Raw genomic sequence first — 18,196 nt, 5'->3', positions numbered from 1 at the left:
TCCACCTGGTGACTGAGGACATAGCAGCCAGGTGGACACCTCCGGTGCGAGGGCTTAAAACAACAGATGGGTATTGTCTCACAGTTCTGGAGGCCAAAAGCGTAGAAAAATTACGATGAGCAGGTGGAAATCGAGCCACGGGCAGGGCCACACCTTCAGAGGCTCTGGGGAAGGATCCTTCCCGCCACCTCCAGCTTCCCTCCCCATGTGGAGATCCTTAATTTCTTCACCTCTGCAAACCCCTCTCATGCCACATAAGGTGACATTCCCACGTTCCAGCGGTTGGGTCACGGGCATCTTTGGGGGGTCTACCACCTTCACCCTCACCAGGGCCCGGACACCCGCCGTGAGGGGTGCTCACCACCAGCCCCCATCAGACCTCTGGGTGGACCTGGCTCAAAAGAATTTTTAATTCTGAGCCCAAACCCTTCTCTCTGAGCAGAAGAGTCCAAGCCACCAGTCTGCTCAGAAACTTCCAAGGAAGCCCACCAACTGTGAAAAACATGTGGCCTCACCAGTAATCAGAGAAATGACACCTTCTCTACGCAAATGTAAAATAGAACAATCACACCCAGGGCATTCAGGGTGAGAGGAAGCTGAGAGGGAGACAGGAGTGATGACCAAGTGTCCTGTGCGCGTCACCTTCATGGATCCAGTCACATGCACACGGAGCGTCTGCTGGCACCAGAGAGAACAGTGGACAAGGCCAACTGGCCCAGGGAGAGGGCACCACAGGGTGACCCAAGACTGGGAACTGGCCACCCCGGCCCAGCCCCCATGTGCTTCCATCACAGACACAGCCTGGAACACGGGCGCTCCGGCCGCGCTCCACCTCAGAAGCAGCCATCATCCCAGCATGACTTGGGGACCTCCTGAACTGGCCACATGCTGTGGGCAAGGAAGGGACATCCACCAAAGCCCTAAACACAAGTCCTCTGGACGCCCTTGCAGCCTCTTGGTGACCGGCCAGCACAACGTATCAAAAGCCTTTAAAAACGCACACGCCGACACCTGTCAAGGATGTCACAGTACCTCCCTGGCCCGGCTCCTCTGCTGCCGGGAACCCATTCCACATGGACGCTGGTCTTTACTGTTCGCTGCGACACGGTCACATCACAAAATTAGAAGCCTCCCAAGTGACCCTGGGGAAAGGACAGGTGGACAGACTGACTCATCTTCTCAAGGGCTGTCCAGACGCCAACAACGACTGGCACTCGCACGGACCTACGGTTACGAGGAAAGGGGCGCCTCAGAGAACACGATGGACGGCGTACTCCGCCTCGGGTTTCCCAGGTGGTGACATGCGATGCACATATTAACACCCAGACGGTGGCCAGGAAGGATCACCCCAGACCATAGCTGGTGGTCACTGGAGGGAGGGGGAGAGGACACAGAGAGACTTTCTCTTTTTATTTTGTATGTTTGTGTGTCATTTGGATTTTGTACAGGACTGTTATCAAAATGTGCTCAGTTGATCTAAGGAAGAATTATAATTTGCCAAAAATGAAAAAAAAAGAGAATTTTTTCAACATTATCCACCCTTCAATCCATGTCAAGGAATTTATCTTAAAGAAAGAAACAGACAAGTATTCAAGGAAGAGGGTACCAGGATGGTCATGTCATTAAAATGTTGTTCATCCTAAAAAAATGCAAACAGCCACAGTAGGAAAGTAATTAGTCACAGCAATTCCATAGAAATGGACACTACAAACCACTAAAAAGTCTTTACTGACAAAGAGAGATGTTCATGACCTCTGAAGTGTGACAAAACCGTGTAGAATGTGATTCCATTTTCATGACGATATTGAATTAGGATACGTGCATAAAATAAATCCTTAAGCGCTGCCCCAAAATATTCTCAATAATTATCTCTGGAGTCAGCTGACAGGGGACATTTTTGCTTTTTGTCTTATAAAAAATTTCCAACTTTTCCAGTTATTTACACAGTCACAATTCCAGTCACATCCGAGCCCATTCACAACTCAGAGCTCCTCTACACCCAAGGCCCTTCTAGGCCGTGCTCACCGTCACCTCCCGGCCCAGCCACTCTTCCTCGAGACCCTGAGCTCCTCGGACATGTGTTCCAGCCCCATCTCCCCACGAGGCAGTGAGCTCAGTGCAGACAAGGTGGATCCCTGCACGTAGAAGATGCCAGAAAATTAGGCCCACAGAGACCTGGGCAAAGGAGGCCCGCAGGAGTCTTTCTAGGACAAGGTTGGTTGTGGGACCTTCGGATAGTGACCCAGTATTTGCGGAGGCCAGCCCAGGTGCATACAGCACTTTATTTCTGGAAGCCGCCCTGCTCTGTGAGCCCACGCGTCCCCTCAAGCTGGCCGTCACCAGAACTCACGGGCCGTGACCAGCGAGGCCCCGGGACGGGCTGAGGGTCCTGCCGGGCCCCCCTGGTCCCTACCTTCTCTCGTTGTCGTCCAGGTGAGCAAACAGCACATTCTTGGAGATGGCTTTAGCCAGCGCCGTCATGGTCTTATAGTCCTTGGGGATGACCTGCAGCGGAAGCCAAGAGTTAGACTTCTGGGCGTCCCCAGGGGTCAGAGCCCGGGCCTGGAACAAGGGCTGGCCTTTCCAGGCACCCGCTGGACCAAGAGATGTTGTGATGTGGCTCGAAATCAACCTGTTCCACTTTCAACTTGTTATCAGGTGGTGCTAAAGATAGACAACTTGAAACATTATGTGTATGTACAACTTTTTTTTAATTTAAAAAATAAAATAAAGACAAGACAAGGAACCCAGAGTGACCTGAGAGGTGGCTTAAGTTCTGTCTAGAATTTGGGGTCTTGGTGGATTGGCTCTGGTGGGCTTCAGAGCCTCCTACAACATGCTAGATAGAAGACCTCCAGTCCCCTGGATTATTATGTCTTATGTCAATTTCTTTATTTCACTGGCTTTTTTTTTTTAGTAATAAAAAAACTTGTTTGACCAGGAGTGAGGAAAAGACTTCTGCTCACGGTCAACACAGCACCTGCTGGGCAAGAGCGTTCAGCGGGTGTCTGAGGAGTTAATCACAGAATGAGGAAAACGCTCCCCTCTCACATGCCAGGTTTCTCCCTTAAAACAAGAGACACGGCAGGGAAGGCTATCTGGGCCGTCACACGACCCCCACTGCGTGCTCAGCTGCCCAGAAATCTCTGCCAGGCAGGGGGGGCGACGTCAGGCTCCCAGCATGCATGTGCACCACGTCTAACACCAGGGGACTTTTATCAAGAGATCTCCGAGGGACAGGCCCGAAGCCCCCTAAAAAGCCACTCCACTTCTAACAGACATTTTAAAAGACAATCTTTTCACTTTAGAACACTTTAGGTTTACAGAGAAGTTGGCAAGGCAGGCAAGATGGAGCCTGCACTCTGCAGCCAGTTTCCCACACGGTTAACATCCTAATTACCCCAGTCCAGGTGTCACAACTAGGGAGCCAGCCGTGGAACCCCACACCCCCTCACAAGTCCTCAGTTGCACCCCATCACCCTGTTCTGCCCGGATCCCATCCAGGTCTCACACAGCCATCCTGTCCCCTCAGTCCCTCTGGGCTGTGACATTGTCTTGGACTCCCCTTGCTTTGACGACCTGGACAGGTTTGAGGAGCGCTGGTCAGCTATTCTGCAGAATGTCCCTCCATTGGGGCTTGTCTGGGGATTTTCCTGTGGTTACAGTGGGGTTCTGGGTTTGGGGGAGGAAGACTATAGAAGTGAAGGGACCTAGTAGATTTTTAAACACTTTACTTGCTTTTTTTTCTCTGATTATAAAAGTATTAAGTACTAAGGAGAGGGTGGGAGTTCGTGGTTTACAGGGACCGAGTCTCAGATTTGCAAAATGGAAAGAGTTCTGGGGATGGATGGTGGAGACAGCTGCACAACAATGCGAATGAGCTTAATGCCCCTGAACTGCACCCCAACTACGACTAAGGAGATGCTAAGGACTGAACTGTCCCCTAAATGTAGGCGTTGAAGCCCTAACCTCCAGTGCGACAGTGTTCACAAGTGGGGCCCTCAGGAGGTGATTAGGGTTAGATGAGGCCACGAGGGTGCGGCCCCCGGGACGGGGTCAGTGCCCTGATAAGAAGAGACTCCAGAGAGCTCTGTCTCTCTCTCCTCGCCACGTGCAGACACAGCGAGGGGGCAGCCATCGGCCAGCAGGGAGGAGCGTCCTCACCAGGGACCAGTCCTGACGGCACCTGGATCTCGGATGTCCAGCCTCCAGACCGTGAGAGAATAAACTTCTGTTGTTTAAGCCGCCTGGGCTGTGGTGTTCTGTTACAGCAGCCCGAGCCCACTAACACAGAGGGTAAATTTTACGTTATGCTTATTTTGCCACAATTTTTAAAAAAAAATTTTTAAAGATAGGTCAAAAACTAAAAATGCAAAAGAAATAAAGCTGAGTGTGGAAACACATAAGAAGGAAATGACAGGCCCTATGTCCAAGGGCGGGGTTCCGAGGTGGGTCCCACACACTGGCGGGGTGCACAGGCCCCCATAAGTGCTCGCACTCGAGAAGGTGTCCTGAAGGAGGTGCACCACGCTCGGAGTGGCAGGGGGTAGGGTTGGAGGACAGAGTCATGATGTTGAGGGTCAGAGGAGGCTCTGAGGTCGGGGTCCAGCCTCAAAGGTCGAAGCCCAGGAGACGGGCGCCACGAGGCCTGGAACACCGGCTCCTATGTGACACCCCAGGCCTGGGCGTCCCATCCCTTCCCTGAGCCTGTGGGGATGACGACACGGCCTGGGGTGGGGGCCCCTCACAAGGGCCCTCAGGCAGACACATGCTGACCTTGCACCAGCACGACCACAATGTTAATCACCGCCCCTCTCTGACCAGAAGGGAGGCCGCGGTCCAGGGTGGGGGGGTCCAGGCTGAGGCCTGGGGCTGGGCCCACCTTCCTCACGTAGGACACGGCATCCTCCTCCGTGTACACCTCGGCGCTCACGCCCCCACGGCGGCGGCGGGCCTTCACCACGGGGTTCGGGGGGGTCGGTGAGACCTCCTCATCGTGCGAGTCAGACTGGGAGGCTGCCTTCTGCTGAGCCAGGAGCTGTCTGTTTTCTTCCTGGGGGAGACACGGGAAAGGAGGTAAGAGGAGTGGCCATCTGACAAATCCCAGTCTGTCCCGTCACAGGCAAGGTCGGGGGGCCCCGCGAGGGCAAGGGGACCTGGAGCTCCTCTGGGGCCAAGCCCCTCGCCTCGGGGCCCTGCCCGACCCCCCTCCCTCCAGCGTCCTCCAGGGCTCCCCTGGGAGGATCCCTCCAGGCAGGTGGGCAGCCTCGCCCCACCCCACCCCTCCAGCCCCCACCCTGGGCACTCGGTGGAGCAGGCAGGCCCCGGTGCCCTCTCCCCTGGACTTCACAGGCATCTCCATGTCCAGCTCCCCCTGGGACAGCTCTGCCAGCCACAGGGCCCTGGCGCCAGGGTCTCCTGCTCATTGACGCTCTAGGTGACCCTTCCAGGTTCCAGAGCCCAGAGGTCGACCCCACAGGGTCTGAGGCCAGCACCAGCCCGTTTGCCCACGAGGGCAGGAGGTGCCTTTGCTCTGCTCAGCCCTGTCCCGGGTGTCCAGCGCACAGTAGACGTGCAGGAAATCTCAGGTGGATGCATATGAAGGACACAAACCTCTTTTGTTTTCTTTCCTCTCTTTATTATTGAATTGCTTTTTTTAAATGGTGTATATGTGCAGAGCGCACAAAATTCAAAAACAGCGGAGGGGCATGCAGTGAAAATCAGGCCCCACACCCAACCCTCCGTCCCCAGGAGCAATCTCGTGACCTGCCGGGTCACCACAGGAAGAAATACAGGGCGCAGTGGGGGCACCTGGCAAACGGACCCTCCTTGTCTCCCCACACATGGAGGGCAAGGCCTCTGGCCCCTCATCTGCCAACGGCCACTTTCCCCAGGACACCACTCGGCAACCTCCTTGGTCAGCCCGGTGCAACAAGGAGTCATACTTGATGTTACTCAGGAGTCACCCAGCAAAAACAGGAAGTCAGGAAACTGAGTCCTATCTGCCCCATCACTCCTCCCAGGCGTCCCACTGACCTCGCCTTGTGGGGTGCCCCCCACCTCCCGAAGCACCCCTTCCTGCTCTCCTTTTTTTTTTTTTGTGAGGAAGATCAGCCCTGAGCTAACATCCATGCTAATCCTCCTCTTTTTGCTGAGGAAGACCGGCTCTGAGCTAACATCTATTGCCAATCCTCCTCCTTTTTTTTTTTCCCCAAAGCCCCAGTAGATAGTTGTATGTCACAGTTGCACATCCTTCTAGTTGCTGTATGTGGGACACTGCCTCAGCGTGGCCGGAGAAGAGGTGCGCCGGTGCGCGCCCAGGATCCGAACCTAGGCCGCCAGCGCGCACTTAACCGCTAAGCCACAGGGCCGGCCCTCCTGCTCTCCTCTTATTCCAAGCTTCCCGCATATCCTGTGAACCCTGGGGGAAGCAGGATGCTGTCCTAATTCATACTACAGTGTACATGACTTCTGGAGGCATCTCTCTCCCCAAGAGAGTTTGTACTTTCTAAAGAAGACATTTTAGAAGGCCCCAGAGGGGATTTTGCAATTCAAATGGGGAGTGGGGCGTTTTCTACAGAGAACCCACAGGAAAAAAGAAAATCAAGAAGCCATCGCCCCCCAAAACCAATGAATATAGTTTCACGTATTCGTTCAACAAGTACTGGCTGCCTGTCACATTCTGGGCACCGTTGTTGATGTTTTGCTTTTTCTTCATAAAAATATGTTTCTTACCTTTAAAAAAAAAATGATGAATATAAAGCTAATAAAAAGTTCAATGCTATGCATGTCGACTTTGTGAGACATTACAAAGCTGTTGTGTCCTGGGTGGGGTGAGGTTGGTGGAGGCCACCCTGCCCAGAGCTGTGACCTGCAGAATGTACCCACCTGCTGTCACTGACTTTGCCCTGCTAGTGAGCTGATGACCAATGTTTACAGCTCTTCACCTGCTCTAGTGTTTCTGTACATGCACACACGTACACACATATACACATACACACAAACACATACATAGACACAGACACACATAGATACACAAAGACACACATATACATATACACACACATACACACACACACTCAAGTAGAAGCAAATCTCAGATATTACATAATTTCACGTTAAATACTTCAGTATTCATCTCTAAAACATGACTTTAAAAAAACGTTAACTACAATACCGGTTATCACCCTTAAAAAATAATATTTATTCCTTAATATCATCAAACATCCAGTCAGTGTTGATACCCCTGTCTCCATATTTTAGGGTTATTTTTTATTCTGATCAAGATCGAAACAAGACTACTGACCACTTCTTAAATGGAAACGGACAAAGACTACTGGACATTGAGGAAAGCACTCGGTGTGAAGTGGGCCAAGGTAAACACCAAGGAAAGATGACCCTGGAGGACACAAAACTAATTCAGGAAAGAGAAGACAACTTCAAAAACTGTGTGTACACTGTGCTTGGAGAGAGCTGAAAAGATGTTTCATCCACTAAACGTCAACATGATATTAAGAAAATGGGAGTTTCCTTTTAAAAGAAAACTGCTAAAGTTAAATACACAGTTTATATTTCATTAATATAAATATAATTTATACCACATATAAAGTATGAATTATATTTTATATGTAACAGTAGGAACACAAATCAGGGAACTATCCCAGAAAGGGGAAAAAAAAATGTAAGAAAAAATAAAAGATAAACTAAAACAACCCAGAAGGTTCAAGACCTGATTAACAGGAGTTCCAGAAGATAAAACAAAAGAGAAAAAGTTGTCAGAATAAAAAGAAATGTCCCCAAATTGAAGAACGTGAGTCCCTTGGTTGACAGGACTCACAAAACGTCAAGCCTAGTGAATGAGGAAGTTTCACCCTGAGAAATGTCCAGGGATGAGAACATCCCCAAAGCTTCTGCAGAGATGCATCGGGTCACCACCAGGACCAGGGATCAGATGGCTCCAACTTCTTGGTGGAAACCTGGCTCCCAGGACCTCAGAGCAGAGCCTCTAACATTCTGAAGGAACCCTCCCCCAGCCCCTCTGCCAACTGCTGTCCATGAGTAAGGGTGTAATAAGGGCGTGGCTCAGATACACCTGACCACTAGTTCTCAGTTTTTAGAATGAACCTATAGACAAAGCATTAAACACAAAATTGTGATTTTTAAAAAAAAATACATTATCGATACAGATGATACAAGATGAAAAGTTCAGACAACAAAAGGGGAGTAGAATTTTGGAGAGGAGCTGACCGGCAGACGTGCTAAGATCTTTATCTTACAAGTGGGGATCAAAAAATACAGCTAATAGTTAACAAAACCGTAAATTAAAGAGTTAGTACATTATTTAAAATCTAGACTTTCAGAAGGGAAACAATAAAGGCATTAAAAATAGTGGCGGCCATATGAATTATCAGACATGCTGGTCACTCCTCTGCTCAGAACCCTCTGATGGCCTCCAAACCCAGTAAAACAAATGCCCTTCCTTCATTGGCTGAGGCCACAGACCTCTGAGCTCACCCCCTCCCAACATACCAGCTCTTTGCTGTTTCATGAACACTCCACGCACCTCCTTGTGCACTTGCTGTTCCCTCTGCCAGAATGCGCTTCCCAGTGTCCCGAGACTCGCTCCCTTGCTTCCTCTGGTCCCCGTCAAATATCACCTCTCAGTGCAGAAACCCTTCCCCAAGATGCCCCCATGATGCCCCCACGACGCTCCCACCCACCTCCTCCTCTGCGTCATTACTCCCATTAGCACTTCTGTTCTATAATCTACAAGTTCTGCTTATTTATCTTGATTATTGTCTGTTTCCCTCCCTAGAATAGAAGCCGCATTCACTGCAAAATCTCCAGTAATTAGCACAGCGCCTGCCTAGGGTAAATGCTCAATAGATATTTGTTAAATGAAGGAACACCTTTTTTCCAATTTTTTAAATAATAACTTTGAAAATCAGAGTAGCCCAGAACACAAAACTGTAAGCATCTTCCTTCTTCTTCTACTGGCCACGACATCTAGACTGTGGTCACAATTATGAGTAGGAGGAGGGGGAAGGAGTTGTGCCCACACATAAGAAAGATCCTAAAAGTGGTGAGGAGTTAGGATGGGGGCAGAATTTCTTCAGTTTCCTTCTTGTGCTAGAATGTTAGTACAACACAAACAAACTGAAAGGAACAATCGTGTCACAATAAAAATAAAGCATTTGTTTGCCACTGCGTAGACATAAATACCACCAAAACCATCTAAATAAATGACGAACCCCAGAAATGATGCCCTCTACTTACCACACATCTGTGAAGATACCGGCTCCGTAGGAAAGGGCTCTGTATATCACGCACTCCAGAGTTACGACGCCCAAGAATGGAAAAATCACACGACATCCAGAAGACCTGTTTTCAAGCTACGATGCCCAGGAGCACTGCTCCCACGGTGACCCATCTCTGTCACCCTCACCAGGCACGTCGGCCACAATGAGCTTCCCTCAAGCTGGACATGGGAGACACTCCTCCCCAGGATCCAATGGCTCCGTTGCAAACCCCACCCATGGGGTCCTTAGCCCCATCCGGAACTGGTACAACAATGGGTTTCAAGCAGTGGAATGAATGTGCAAATCAGGGCAAAACCATGCCAGGCAGCGACCAGGAGCTGTCTCGCAACAGATACTGTTCTCTAGAAAATGATCCAATTCCAAATCTCCTTCAGCACCAGTCGAGGTGACGTTGGTCACCCATTCCCGGGATGGAGACCGAAGGCCACGGCTCCCCAGGTCACCACCAACCCGCCCAGGAAAATTACAGGAAGCTTAAAACTGAGCGTTAGCAGTTGGTTCCTTTCTACAACAAGCTCTCCCACCTACATGCAATCCTATTGAACAGCCACGAGCAGGACGGAAGGTCAGGTGCCGACACACACACGGTCTCCATCCGGGTCTGGGCGGAACCATCAAAAGCCCGACATTTCCGTGGACCAGGCCTGAGGAGGGACCCCACAAGAGCCTCGCGAGCTGGCAGGAGGGGAGTCCCTCTGAAGATGAGCTCGGATCGCTCTGGAACTCCCTTCCACGTCAACACCCCAGCTCTGCAGTTACTGTGACAGCAGGTCATCTCATAACCTCTGAGGACGGCACCAACAGTCCCGTGGATTCCGTGGCATCCAACAACCCCGCTGTGGATCACTGGGAGAGAGGGATGAACAGCACCATGCTGGAAACGTGTTACTGTGTGTTTACATGTTAATTTTATTCAATATTAGGAATCTGTAGGTAAGAGACTACTTTAATGGAAGTCATCACAAATACTGACTGACTGTACATAAACCAGGAATTCTAATGAGAAATGTCAGTTGTATCTCAAGTGGGAGACTCTGGGCCTTTCTGTTTAGACACTGTTACAAAGAAGAACAATAGTACAGGTATAAAGGAGTCAGTGGGCTCTTGAAACCAGGGATTTTCGAGAGATGAGTGAGAAAGGCCCCAAATTGCAGTATAATTGCTTCTGTTGACACCGGGGCTCTCCAGCCGCCATGGGACAGAAACCAGCAGGCGCCCAGGGCAACCATCAGGATGTGGGGCTGCGTCAGGAGAGCAGCACAGGAGGGAGGATGGGCCTGACGGCAGCAGGGAGCCACGACGTGGGGGGCAGCGCTGGAGCCAAAAGAATGAATGAATGAATGAATGAATGAACGAATGAACAACCACGGTCAAGTTTCCTCCCTCTGCCAGGAGGAAAACACCACACACAACCCCAGACTTTCTGCAAAACTGAGGAAGCCGGGGAAGGAGCTTGTTTGAGCAAATGAGGGGGATTTTCTTGTCAATTGAGGTAAAATTCACATAACATAAAATTAGCAATTAGCTATTTTAAAGTGTACAGTTCAGTGGGATTCAGCACATTCACAGTGTTATACAACCATCACCACCATCTAGTTCCAAGACATTCTCATCTCCCCAAAAGAAACCCCATCCTCATTAAGAGTCATTCCCCATCCCCACCTCCCCCAGCCCCTGGTGACCACTAATCCACTTTCTGTCTCTGTGGATTTGCCTGTTCTGAACATTTCATACGAACAGAATCATACAACACGTGTCCTTTCACGACTGCCTTCTGTCACTCAGTGTGTTTTCAAGTTTCGTCTACATTGTAGCAGATGTCAGTGCTTCGTTCCTTTGTATAGCGTAGTAGTATTCCACTGTGTGGATAGACCACATTGTGTGTGTTCATCATTGCTGACAGACACTGGGCTGTTTCCACCTTTTGGCAATTGTGAATAATGCTGCTGTGAACATCGATGTACAGGTATGTGTTTCAACACACGCTCCCAATTCTTTGGGCATACACCTAGGAGTGGAATTGCTGGGTCCCATGGTAACTGCAGGTTTAACTTACTAGAACTGTCTTCCACAATGGTTGCACCACTTTACATCCCCAGCGGCAATGCACGAGGGTCCCAATGTCCCCACAACCTTACCAACATTTGTTCCTTTCTGATTGTTGGTTGGTGTGTTTTTTAATGCGGTCGGCATGAGTTGGGTTTTGGACACATTGAATTTGAGACGACAGTGAGACCTGGACTTGGGAGTGACCCATAGAGAACTGGGGTCATGGGCCTGTCTGGATGCTCAGCTCCAACGGGTCCCATAAAGCCGTCCCTCAGAGACAAAGGTCTGGAGCCAGAGGAGCTATCCGAGGGGGAGAATGGAAAGAGGGAGGTAGGGTTTCCTTCACCTTACTGCCCAGCCCCCAGTGGTGTCCCTGGTGAATTCCTACACATGCTTCAAGGCCCGTTTCAATGCCAACTCCAGCAAGAAGCCTTCCTATCACCTCCCCCCTCCTCCATCCACCTCCAAAGTATTTTGTTCATAGCTGTTGGAGTTCGCATCACGTTGCTTCAAAATGGTGATCAGCCAGAGCCCATTACTCACTCGACTATGACCCTCCTCCATCACAAGATGCAGCACTACAACCACTGGTTGAAATGAATGAATGAATGAATGAACGAATGAATGAACAACTGTAGTCAAGACGGGTTTGAGCCCTGTGTCCTTGTGTTATATAAACTGCCGTGACCACAAACCACCACTCAGCTCCTCACAGCTCCGGGGTGACAGAGCTCAGGGCTGAAGTCACAGGGGCCAGAGGGCAGCCAGAAACCCGAGTGGACCCCGCACACCTCAGCCAACCACAGAGAAAGCCCCCGATGGTCAGTTGTGGGTCAGTGATGCCCTCTTCAGAGCCACAGCTCAGGAGCATCATCTGAATTACCTTCTGCTGCACGACGGGAAGCTCAGGGTGGAGTCAGAGAAGGTTCAAGTGGGATCAGTCAGATGACGAGAAATATTCCACAAGCAAGTCAGCAGCTGAGGGAATCATGACCAAACAAAGCCACTGACCCCACCTCAGCGAGGCTTCCGATGAGGCAGTGAAGGGGCACAGACCGCAGACATCCGGGAATGTGCATGGCCTGGAGATCCGTGCCCGTCAGCGGCTCATCTCACAGACAAGAGGCTGGCCCAGGGTCCCATGGTGGCGGTGAGGACCCCAGCCTCTCCAGGCAGCCACCAGAAGCCACTTTTCTTCGAGGAGCCGCGGTCCAGGCCTCCTTTTCTTGGACCAATGAGCATCGCCCGTCCTGGCACAGAGGTGACTTTCCATCTTTGGCAGCAAAGGGTCAAAGCAGGCAGGATACAGGTGGTTCAACACATGAAGGCCCCTTCAGGAGGAGTGAAGAGGAAAGAGGGGCCGGGAACCAGGGCCCCCGCATGAGGTGCAGCGGGGCGACCCTCCCAGGCTCTGCCTCCACAATGCCAGACCGTTATTTCTGGATGGCATCCCTTCCCCTCCTCCTCTTGGGATTCCAGGAAAACCTCCAGTTTTTCAGAGCCCCCGCTTCCTGTCTCCTGTTTTCACGCTGATGAATTGTCTAGAGCTGCAGGATGGCAGAGGGCGCGGGGTCAGGACAGGCCTTCCAGGCCAAAGGAATCTTCACAACAAAGTGTGGGAACTGAGTTTCCGGAAAGCTCAGGGCCAGAATCTGCCCCTGAAACCCGTAACACAGCTCCAGGGACTGTCCCCGTGCTGCCCCCAGGGCCAGACACTCCCTGGGCTATAGTGACAGTCACTGTCATCTTCTGACTGTGTTTTTGTTATATCAGAGGGGAAACGCAGACTTCCAGCCTGAGGACAGAAATTATGCGGGGGAGGGGGGCATCTGGGGGGATTTTCTGGAAGTGAGTTTACCTTCCCTGGAGAAGCCCGCATGCCGGGACCCTGGGACGGTGGAATTCCTCCCCCACTCCACTCCCCACGCCCTGTCTGCTGGGTGAGGACATGGCCCGCTCTGTCCCTTTTAAGGCGATTTCTAAGTGGCAGTTAGTCACATCAGCCTGATTCTTGGTGCAGGCATCCCACACCCCAGAGGAGGAGAGGCCACTCTCACAGGGTGGCGTCCGGACTTCCGTGGGCCGTCCACTCCACAGTGGGCAGGCAGGCGAGGCCTGCATTGCTGGGCCTTCTCCCTGGAGGAGGTTTCTGCACAACCCGAGGACTGCTCCTTGCAGAGAGGCCCAAGGCAGAGCTGTGGTGCTCAAGAATCTGGGGTCTTGAGGGGAGGGGCTGATGGTCGCCAGCCCCTGGGCCAGGAACCACAAGCCCTCCTCTCATGCTGCAGCATCTCAGAATGGAAGGCAGGCCCGGGGTGAGTCATCACCATCTATGAGTCAGGGAAACTAAGGCCCAGAGAGGGTAACGGACATGTCCAGAGGCACGCAACCATTCAGCGGCAGGGTGAGGAGAGAAATGCAGAGCTTCAATCATTTATTGAGCACCTTTTGTACACCAGGCCCCATACATAGAACACAACAGAGAAAAAAGCACAGTTCTGGCATAAAAGAGATTTCGATCTAACAAGAAAGACAGGTAAAGATCACAAGATAATGGGGTGGGTACCACTAAAGGACTAGGTACAAGAGGCTGTGCCAGCAAGGGGGAACGGGGGCTCCTAGACCATCCTTGGGAAGGAGGAGTCAAGGAGGGCTTCCTGGAGGAGGTGCCTTTTGAGCTCACCCAGATGAAAAGAGCAGAACCCGAGGATATCCATACAGGCAGGTGTGAGTTCACTCCTCACCACCTCCCTGAGCACCCTGCTCAGAAAAGCACCCCTTCCCTGGCCCCTCTCCTCCCCCACCTGCAGGAAATCACAGACTATATTGTTTCTCCTCTACGAGCCAGCCTTCCCAGATGTTGTCCATTTCATTCATCTCTCCAGAGAATCAGCTTCTGATTTTATTGTCTGCTACTGTTTCTTCCATTCTGTTTCATTAACTTCTGCTTTTATCTTCTTTTGTTTTTTCCTTGTTTCTATTTTGTCTTGCTTTACCACCCTATTCTGACTTCTTAGGCTGCACACCGTAGTATGGTGATGTCCATCTAGAAACTCAGAGTGTGGCCTTATTTGGAAACGGGATCTTTGCAGATGTAATCAAGTTAAGACGAGGTTGTCCTGGATGAGGGTGGCCCTAATCCAGTGCCTGCTGTCCTTACAAGACGAGGGAAGTTTCAACACAGACACACAGGGAGACGCCATGTGGAGATGGAGGCAGAGAGCGGGGTGATGCGTCTGCAAGCCCAGGAACGCTGGCAGCCACCAGAAGCTGGAGAGAGGCCTGGAACGCACTCTCCATCAGAGTCCCCAGAAGGAACCACCCTGCTGAAGCCTGGATCTTGGGCTCTGTCCTCTGTATCAGGGAGGCAATAAATTGCTGTTGTTTTAAGCAACCCAATTTGTGACAATTTGTTCTGGCCACCCTGGGAACTAAGACAGCTCATTAATTTCTAACCTTATCTTCTAACGAAGCTAGAAATTCCCCTCGAAGCACCAATTTTGCTGCATCCCACGAGTTTTGATACGTAATACTTTTATTGTCACTCAATTCTAAATATTCCATAATTTTTTACTATGACAATCTTCTCTGATAAATTATGCAAAAGCCCATTATTGGTTTTCAAATGCATGAGGAGGCTGCCTCTCTTTTTTTATTCTGGCTGTCTTTTTATTAATGATTTGTCACTTTACTGGATTATAGTCAAAGAATATGGTTTTTGAGTGAGAAAAGGATTTAAACTATCCTGGATCTCTTTAAATAACATGTCCCACTGTGTACTTGGTTCTAAAATTCTAGAACTCTGACTGACACACACCTTTCCAGGATCTCATATGCTGCCTGATCGTGCTCTGCAGGGATCGAAAAACAAAACTGAGCTCAGTAACAACACGAGAGTGAACACGGTGTCCTCTCCCAGCAGACTGCCCAGGCCCCTAACCAGTTAGGGCCCTGCTGCCTCATGCAACTGAGGTACATGGATGACGCACGTGCCCTGGGGTGGTGCAGCTGGAAAATCCTGTGCTTCCCAACGTGTTCATGATTATGTCCCAGCACCTGGAACTGTGCCTGGCTCATGGCAGGTGTTCAATAAATACTTGTTGAGTGAATGAATGAATGAATAAAACCTTTTTGGAGAACAACTGGCATTACATATCAATGGATACTTCTGAGCCCCATGATTCTTTTTCTCAAAATATATCCTAAGGAAATAATGAGAGATGTTAAAAAGATATCTGTACTAGAATGTTCTTTGCAGTGTTTAAAAAAATTTTTTTTAGCACAAACACATTTATTTACTAAGCAAAGGGTTGATCCTAATTCAACCAACACTTTGAAACAGTTGCATGCAAAATGTTCGTGTTAATTGAACACAATAATGAAAAAAGCAGTATGGGGATTTGCTCAGTGAACTCAGCTCGTTCATCCTCACACTAAAGCTATAAATAATAAAAATAACTTTTTACTCTAACTAGTAACAATAAGAAATTGCTTAAATCAATTTAGAAACATCTATGTGATAGAATAATCTGCACCATTAAACCATGTTTTTAATAACATTTAGTGATCATAGGATCATATAAATGATCATATAAAGCTTGGTTTAAAAAACAAAAAGCAGGATTCAAAACTAAATACAGTTCAGAGAATGAAAAGACAAGCCACAGACTGAGAGAAAATATCTGCAAAAGACACATCTGATAAAGAACCTGTATGTAAAATGTATTTAAAAATTCTTAAAATGCAACAATAAGAAAACAAACAACCCAATTGGAAACTAGGCAAAAGATCTGAACAGACATCTCAGCAAAGAAGATACACAGATGGCAAATAAGCATATGGAAAGATGTTCCACATTGTATGTCATCAGGGAATTGCAAATTAAAAGGAGATACCACTACATCTCTATTAGAATGGCCAAAAACGAGAACACTGATAGCACTGAACGCTGGCGAGGCTGTGGAGCAACAGGAACGCCCATCCATTGCTGGTGGGAATGCAGAATGGCACAGCCACTTTGGAAGACAGTTAAGGGGTTTCTTACAAAACTGAACATACTCTCACCATACGACCCAGCCACCGAGCTCCTGGTATTTATCCAAATGAGTTGAAAACTTACATCACACAATCCTGCACCCAGATGTTTGGAGCAACCTTATTCATAATTGCCAAAACTTGGAGGCAACCAAAATGTCCTCAGTAGGCGAACAGATAAATAAACTGTGGTCCATCCAGACAATAGAATATGATTCAGCACTAAAAAGAAATGAGCTACCAAGCCATGAAAAGACATGGAGGAACCTTACATGCACATCACTAAGTGACAGAAGCCAATCTGAAAAGGCTTCATACTGTATGATTTCAACTATATGACATTCTGGAAAAGACAAAACTATGGCGACAGTAACAGATGAGTGGTTACCAGGGTTTGCGGGAGGGAAAGAAGAATAGGTGAGCACGGAGGATTTTTAGGGCAGTGAAACTACCCTATGTCATAATGGTGAATACACGTCCTTATACATTTGTCCCAGCCCACAGGACGTACACCACCAAGAGTGAGCCCTAAGGTTGACCGTGGACTTTAGTCGATAACAACATATTGGCATTGGTTCCTGAACTGTAACAACGTAGCACATTGCTAATAACAGTTAATACCAGAGGAAAGTGGGGAGGGAGTATGTGGGAACTCTGTACCTCCTGCTCAAGTCTTCTGTAGACCTAAACCTTCTCTAAAAAATAGTCTGTCAGGGCTGTGGCATGGTGGTTAAGTTCATGCACTCTGCTTCAGCATCCCAGGGTTTTCGGGTTTGGATCCTGGGCGTGGACCTACACACTGCTCATCAAGCCATGCTGTGGCAGCATCCCACATATAAAGTAGAGGAAGATGGGCATGGATGTTAGCCCAGGGACAACCAAAAAAAAAAAAGTCTATCATTTAAAAATTTATATATAGTAGGTTATAAACTATTACACATGTGGGAGTGAGAGAGAGAAAAAGTACAAGCACAGAAAAAAACAACTCCAAGGAAACACACCAAATGGTGAAAGTCAATCTCCTGAGAGATGACAGTGAGAAGTTTCTCTTTCTTTATCTTTTTCCATACTTTCTTAATTTCCTAAAATGTTGTAGAATCAATCTTTCTTTATTATTCGGGAACTGCCAAAAGATTTAAACCTTCTCTTTTAAAAAATGCCCTAAACGTTCTGCGCTCACTCCAGCCAGCTCCATGTCATCCCATCAAAAAGCTTCTATCAAACGTACCAACAGCTGCCCCGTCCTGAGCTTGGAGTGTGAGATTCCTTTCACCGAGATGTGGATCTGGACAGATCCACACAGCCGAGCCGTTTGGCATGAAGATACCTGCCGTGTCCCTCTCGAGCAGGGTACAGTCTGCGCCCGGGCCAGGCGGGCGGTGAACACAGGGCAGCAGCTGCTGAGACGTTGAAGTCACTAAGCTCCCTCATCTCCCGAAGCATGTTCCACGCGGCCACGTGTGTGATGTTTACGGGAAGAGGGGGAAGGATACAGAACTGAATTCGTGCTTAACTCACCCGTATGTAAAAAGTGTGATGTACATAAACATGTGAGAAAAATGGGGAGAAACAGTTCATCTAGAGGAGAGTTCTATGGGCAGTGAATCTCTTCTCAAGTTTTATTTTGTTATTGATGTTAGTTATAAAATCATTCTGGAAATAAAAACGAATGTAAGAAAATTAACAAGTGTCTATTTTGGAAGTTTCTCTCATCTCTGTGCTGCCAGCATCACTCCACCTGAGGAGGAATAGGAGACATCCTAAGAGAAGCGGGCCCCAGCCTGGAGCGACCC

General features: G+C 49.2%; 1 protein-coding gene across 3 annotated transcripts in view; it reads right to left on the bottom strand.

The window, feature by feature from the left end:
• PRKAR1B (protein kinase cAMP-dependent type I regulatory subunit beta) overlaps positions 1-18,196 on the bottom strand; it is a 149,509-nt gene that overhangs the window by 104,918 nt on the left and 26,395 nt on the right. For all 3 annotated transcript variants that reach the window (XM_058569459.1, XM_058569458.1, XM_058569460.1), the window contains exons 3-4: positions 4,883-5,053; positions 2,414-2,505 (exon numbers count right to left, since the gene is read on the bottom strand). In XM_058569459.1, coding sequence (XP_058425442.1) covers positions 2,414-2,505; positions 4,883-5,053 — 263 coding nt within the window. The remainder of the gene's footprint in view (positions 1-2,413; positions 2,506-4,882; positions 5,054-18,196) is intronic.

This window comes from Diceros bicornis, chromosome 26 (assembly GCF_020826845.1).
Source record: "Diceros bicornis minor isolate mBicDic1 chromosome 26, mDicBic1.mat.cur, whole genome shotgun sequence".
NCBI classification, from domain to species: Eukaryota; Metazoa; Chordata; class Mammalia; order Perissodactyla; family Rhinocerotidae; genus Diceros; species Diceros bicornis.
This window is presented reverse-complemented; position numbering and strand designations above follow the sequence as displayed.